This window comes from Trifolium pratense, linkage group LG1, assembly GCF_020283565.1.
Source record: "Trifolium pratense cultivar HEN17-A07 linkage group LG1, ARS_RC_1.1, whole genome shotgun sequence".
Classification (NCBI taxonomy): Eukaryota; Viridiplantae; Streptophyta; class Magnoliopsida; order Fabales; family Fabaceae; genus Trifolium; species Trifolium pratense.
This window is the reverse complement of record NC_060059.1, coordinates 52,612,646-52,619,020: the sequence shown is the minus strand read 5'-3', so window position 1 is coordinate 52,619,020 and position 6,375 is coordinate 52,612,646. Positions and strand designations below refer to the sequence as shown.

General features: G+C 31.7%; 1 protein-coding gene across 2 annotated transcripts; it reads left to right on the top strand.

Moving 5' to 3' along the window:
* Positions 1–74: 74 nt before the first annotated feature.
* On the top strand, positions 75–4,107 carry LOC123906074 (TNF receptor-associated factor family protein DDB_G0290931-like). Of its 2 annotated transcripts, none has more exons than XM_045955925.1 (3): positions 75–264; positions 1,141–2,076; positions 3,630–4,107. In XM_045955925.1, the coding sequence occupies exons 1-3, from the start codon at positions 259–261 to the stop codon at positions 3,942–3,944; spliced, it is 1,257 nt and encodes a 418-aa protein (XP_045811881.1). In that variant the 5' UTR covers positions 75–258; the 3' UTR covers positions 3,945–4,107. The 2 variants fall into 2 exon arrangements, with proteins under 2 accessions (XP_045811881.1, XP_045811888.1); XM_045955932.1 differs by lacking the exon at positions 75–264 and adding an exon at positions 394–1,015 and having other exon boundaries at positions 1,047–2,076.
* Positions 4,108–6,375: the final 2,268 nt, after the last annotated feature.

Here is a 6,375-nt window from a genome sequence, read left to right as displayed (position 1 = left end):
ACTTATATAATTGTTCAAAGACAAATGTGATGATCTCCGGACCCATCATGACCTCGCGACACAAAAGACTATTCACTCGAAAATAATAAAATGTAAAAGAGCAATTGAAAAAACATAAAAGTGATGGTTTAGCTACGCATCCTTCTCACCGATTCTTCTCCTAAATTTAGCTATGGTTTCTTCATCGTAATCACAATTCATTCATTCATTCAATCTAATCATCAACAATGATCCTTTAGATCTCTCACATCACAACCCATGTCGGTCAGTTCTTTTCTTCTTTCCATTTCTCTCCAATTTTCTTGTTAATCACTCAAATCAATTCGGTTTCTCATAAATTTTCAAGTTTTAACATTTTATTATTTCTCTCTCTGTCTGTGTATTCCGTTACATTACAATTGTATTCATCTTCAATTGTGTTTTGTTTAGTTGATTTCATTATTTTTAAATGCAAAATTATTTCATCCCTTTTGAATTAATTTGTTTTTTAGTGCAGAAAATTTATTACTGTTGAAAAATTTGTTCTTTTTTTTAATAAATATTGAAGATGCTAGAAATTTCCTAATCTTATAGTAAGAAGAGAATCATATTAGATGTTACATTTTGAAATCTTAGTTTGTATCAATTTTGTCCCCAAATTTTGTGTAAATGAGATAGCTTATGATGCGCGCAAGTGTTCTAAGACTTGCGTGTCAGTGTGTCACTTAACTTATATGCAGATCATGATAAGCGCTTATGTATAAGCTTACATAAGCTATTTTATAGCAAAAGATAAAATAAAGGTAAATTGTTTTTATATATGCTATGAGCTGTTTTCGTAAGCTATTTTAGAGAACTTATAAGCTGACAAACTTATGAAAATTGTCATAAGCTGTTTTCTTAAGTTCTCCCAACCAGTCTCACAAAAATTATGTCATTAGATAAGCTCGAATAAGGCAATCCAAATTGGCCCGTGGTACATCATTGCTTAACCGAGTGAAACTAACGGTGGGAATTAGAAAAATTTGATCAATTTTTGATATGTTAGGGTCTATTATAGAATATTGTTGATAAAATGAGGGACTGCTTTGATACGATTAATGTCCAACATGAAAGAGTGTTTAAATGACAATGTTTTTATTTGTAAAAATTTGTTGGTAGATTTTATCAAGCATGGAGGCGCCTACTGTTGATGTGGACCTTTCGCCGGAGAGGATTGAAAATGAGAAAGAGGGAGGTCCGATGTTTCATTGTGATTTGCATGATACAGAAGTAGTTCACAAGCTGGCTCAAATGTTCCTGCCAGGTTTAGCCTCGGCTTGTGTTGATCATACAACTGGAGCTCCCTTCAACACTCCCGGTTCAGTTGCTGATGATATGAGGAAAGAAATGAAAGATTACCTTACACAGAGAAGTGAATCGTTTGTTGCTGAGTCTGTTATCTTAGATGATGGTGCGGATGGTGAAGTCTCGGATCATCCTTTCGATATTATTTCTTGTTTTGTTGACGACTTTGTGGATTCGAAGAGGAATTTGTTGAGTCAGGTTTCAGGATGGCTGCTAAGCGATAAGAGAGAAGACAAAATAGATGATTTTGTTCAGGAGATGGAAACGAATGGTTTTTGGTTGTTAGATAAAAGACAAAAAGTTGCCGAAAATTTGCTTAAGAATGTTGACTTCAAGAACTTGTTTCATTGCAGCGCGAGTTTTATTAACGCAGAAGATCTTGACAACCATTTTGATAATTGCAACTTTAGAGCTGTGGTCTGCAATAATGTGGGTTGCAATGCTAGGTTTAGTGCAGTTCATTTGAAAGAGCATGATGAGCATTGTCCTTTTAAGATAATTCCATGTGAGCAGAAATGTACAGATAACATTATGAGACGTGATATGGATAGGCACTGCATAACTGTTTGTCCGATGAAGCTTGTGAATTGTCCTTTCTATGCAGTCGGCTGTCGATCAGCTATTGCACAATGTATGGTCGGAAAACATTGCTCAGATGATCTTCAATCTCACTTATTGCACTTACTTAAAGGGATTCACAAGGATGCATCTGGTGGAGATCTTAATCGACGAGTAGAGCTAATTGTACAGGTTAGTCATAAAGACAAAGGATACCTTTGGTATAACTAAAACCTTCCATGACTGAAATTCAGTACTATTTTTATTTTTCCAAATTTTAGGCTGAAAAATTGTTGTTTAAAATCATTCTAAATACCTTAAAAATTTCCAATTTAATTATTTATGGACTATTAAAGGAATATTGTGTCATTTATTTATATTAATAAATTAATAAATGGGGATAGATTAATATAGCATCGTCACCTTTATCGCGCATTCAAGCAAAAGCTTCAAATAATAGCTTTAACCATATCAGGTGTTCAATATTTTATCACCGCAAAAACCAACAGGTGCTAAATAGAGTTCTTTTTTATATTATATTATAGCCACCAAACATCTTTTATGCTTACATTCATTTTTCATTTATTCATGAACACCATTAAAAATTTTGAAGACTCACTTTTCATTCTGAACTTCTACATGAGTTGTCAAATATCGTAGTCACTATTTTCTGTTCAAAAAAGAGGTCTGAGAAACCAAGACCTCTTGTAGGGATGTGGAGGGTGCTTTAAAGTCTTTGGAAAAGAATCTGTAAGTTAGTATTCTACTTGAGCTAAGGTCCAGTTTGGATTAGTTTGTAGTTTAAGGGAGCTTTTCTATTAAAACAGGGTTATGATTCTTCACTTACAAAGAAGTGCTTATAAGCTAATAGATGTTTATTAAATGGGAAATAGAATCTAGTTTCAACTTACATGGGAAGCTATTATTTAAAAAACTCAGAATTGTTGTAGGATTCCTTTAATATTTCTTTCTACAATACATGCTTTTTGTGAAGTTTACCCAAACTAGCTCTAAGCCTCTTTATCATTAATGTTAAAAGATTGTATTTGACAAACATTTAGTTTGATGCATTGTTAATGCCAGTTGTTTTGCACTTGTATCTGGCATGTTAGTGTGTTACCACATCATTTAGTGAGTTTGATATCTTACCACACCATTTTTAATATATCCAAACTAATTAAGTGAGGTGCCGGTGGAAGATTAGATGATAGTTTGAAAAAGGTTAGACTAACTCTGCATCAAAATGATACCATTGCAATGTTATCATTAGTGTCAATTTAGGACGGTGTTTGGGTCATGAACTTCTGATTAGTTTGAAATGGCTTTAGGATATTTAGCATCCTAGAATAATTATGGATACTGGAAAATCATCAACAAAATGGTGAATATGGATTTCATGCAGTCGCAGGTTCCCGTATTCACTCACTCAGCTATATCGGTGGCCGTTAATCGAAATCCGACGGTGTAGATTTCAAGGAATTTTTTTGAAAAAAATAAAAAAACCAAGTTTGAAATCTACACCTCCAATCTCAATCCTACAGCCACCGATGTGGTTGACTGTGTGAATGCAGAAAGCTACCACCAAAGGAAATCTGAATTCAACAATGAGCTAGGGCTGACATGCAAAGTATTTGTATAACTCACTTAACTTATCATTAGTTTCCATTTATCGTCCCATTTTATTTGGGAAGATGATACCTAAATTTTATTGTCGTAACCAATATTCATATTTATTTTTATGATAGGCATCATCGAGCAATAGGTTAGCAGAAGCTCGCGATTTGAGAGCTCTAAAATCTATTGTCAGAGATATTGAAGCTAAACTAGGGCCTTTGGAAGTCAGTGTCATAGAGAAAACTAGTGCAAAAACAGTTGCCAAGAATGAAGATGCTGAAGACATAGACACCAAAACCAAGGGCGATGCACAAGCTTTAACTTCATCAGATAAAGCTGAAGAGAGTGCTACATCGAATAAGAATGGTGCAGATAATGCTGTGAACAATGAAGAAGATAATGAGCATAAGGAAAATGGAAAAGATGATAGTGCAAAGAATGAGTGAGGAACAAGGATATTGGAAATGATAACTTGTAGGAAGACATACAAATTCTTAGTTGAGAAGTTTTGTGATATGTTCAGTTTCTTAATCTTGGTGAGATATATTTATTCTTTTATTTGTTAAGCTTCTGCATCATTCATATTAGTATCTCTTTTTTGCTCTCTCCTATCTTGCGTGAAACTGGATAACATCATGATTTTCCTTTTGTTGATTAATTAATCATACAACACTCACATACCAACTAAACAAAGAACTTGCTCATATGATTGTTGTGTATAAGCATGCCTCCTTGATTAAGGGTTTGTTTGGCTAAACAACCTAATTAAATATTTAACATATCAGTGCTTATGTATAAGCAACTTTTGTAGTAAAGAGAAAAATAAGTTCTTTTCATAAGCTATTGTAGACATCTTAACAAAATTAATTAAAAACATAATAGACAGCATGTCAAGTGTTTATGCCAATAAATAAGTCTAGGCTTTTGATGCTCAATTAAATGGGGGGTTTCTTTTTTTTTTTTTTGGTTTACAATGGAGCAGAGGACCGAACCCAGGACCTCATGCATGTTACCCAAATCCCTCACCACTAGACCAAACCTAGTGGCTTTAAATGAGGGGTTTCTAATAACTCTTAAGCCTATTTTCTAATACTGTAAGTGCTCAATTGAGACCTTCCATTGGAATGAATTCATATGAATTTGTAGTAAATGATAGGATCATGAAGGCTAAGAGAATAATGGTTCTTCTAGTTTATTCTATAAGTGGATCTTTTAGGCATATTATATTAGTTTTTTTGGCAACATTATTATTGTGTGGTTGATGTAGTTATCTTACTGTGTGTATGCATCAACCTATATAACCATTTTATAGTTTCATGATTGAAAACTAAATGAATACAAATGAAAAATGTCTTTAATTTTCTTAGATACTTTTATTTTTCTTTCTCTAATTTTAGTGTTGAAACCTAGTTTAGACTTATGATAGGATTAGCATCCTATCAGTAAGATACTTGAGAATTTGGGATAAAATATCATATATGGCATTTTAAAATAGTGTTCATATGAATTTGCTGCTAGTCTGCGAGTTTATGTAGCAACAGGGTTGGTTCAATTTGGCAAATTAGGTTTCAATCGATCGTGAATCTATAATTAGGAACACCTATTTTTACAAAAGTCTTCTTTGATGCACTTGTGAAAATTTTGCAGTTAAAATCCGGTAATTGAAAATTTTGGAAAATGTTAATGAGTGCATGCAATACACTTTTTTTTTTTTTTACTTCATTCGATGCACTCTTTAAAAATTTTAAATAGTAAGTTTTTATGAAAATTGTATGATAATGTGTAAAGTCAACGCATTGGAAATTGAAATATTTAACTTTTTAAATAAATAGTTTCTTTAATTGAAATCCTTAAAGAGTGTCACCAGGAGTCCTTGAAACTTAAGTGGTTAAAATCGAGTAATTGTAAGACTTGAGGGTTAAAATTAAGTTATTGTAAAACATCGGAGGTCAAAGCTGCATCGAAACATGCATGATATTCAATTTAAAAAGGAAAAAAAAATCCTTATTTTTAAAAAGATTTATATTCTTTTAGTGTTAATTGTCTGATTTCGAAAGTAGGGTTCTTTTTGGACATTTGTTTCAAGTTATATTTTTATATTCCTAAAAATAAAATGATAGGAAAATGCATTCTTATCAAGTTATAATTAAAATGACTATTTTTTTTTTTGTATAAAGTTTAAAATGACTTTTTCTAGTCTCTTATATATAGAGATGAAAACGATTTCATGAGTTTAGCTCAGTTGGTAGGGGTATCAGATTTTATATGCAGGGTCAGAATTCAAACTCCGAACACCACATTTAACCACCTTACACTTAGAGTGAAATTTCTAGCTACCGCACTAGTAACAAAAAACTGAAAATAATAGCATCTCTGTCCTATGTGAAGATTAAATTAACTAAATTGTATAAACTGGTTATTTTGTTAAGGAAAATGTTAAATATATCAAGAGTATTAATTGAGTGGATTTGTTGTATTAATCGAGTGGATTTGTTGTTTGACTAGAATTCTAGATTAATTGTGAGCGGATTTTTTTTTACTAGATTAATTGTGAGTGAGAATATCCCTAAAAATAAGTGATTGATTACCAAATATCCCTAAAAATAAGCGACTGATCACTGATTAGTGATACTATAATAATTTAGAGGTTAGATTTTATAGATTTTTAGAAAAGTTGAATTTACTTTGTGTTTGTTTATTATAATAAAAATCACTTTTTTAAATAAAATAATTTTTAGTTTGTTTGGATACAACTTATAAAAGTGATTTTTTTAATTACAAACAACTTTCTCCTTTTAACATTTCTTTTCTTTTTTCTCTAAAAAAAATCTATTATTTTATAAGTTACTCTTACTAGCTTCTCATTTTTAGCTGTTT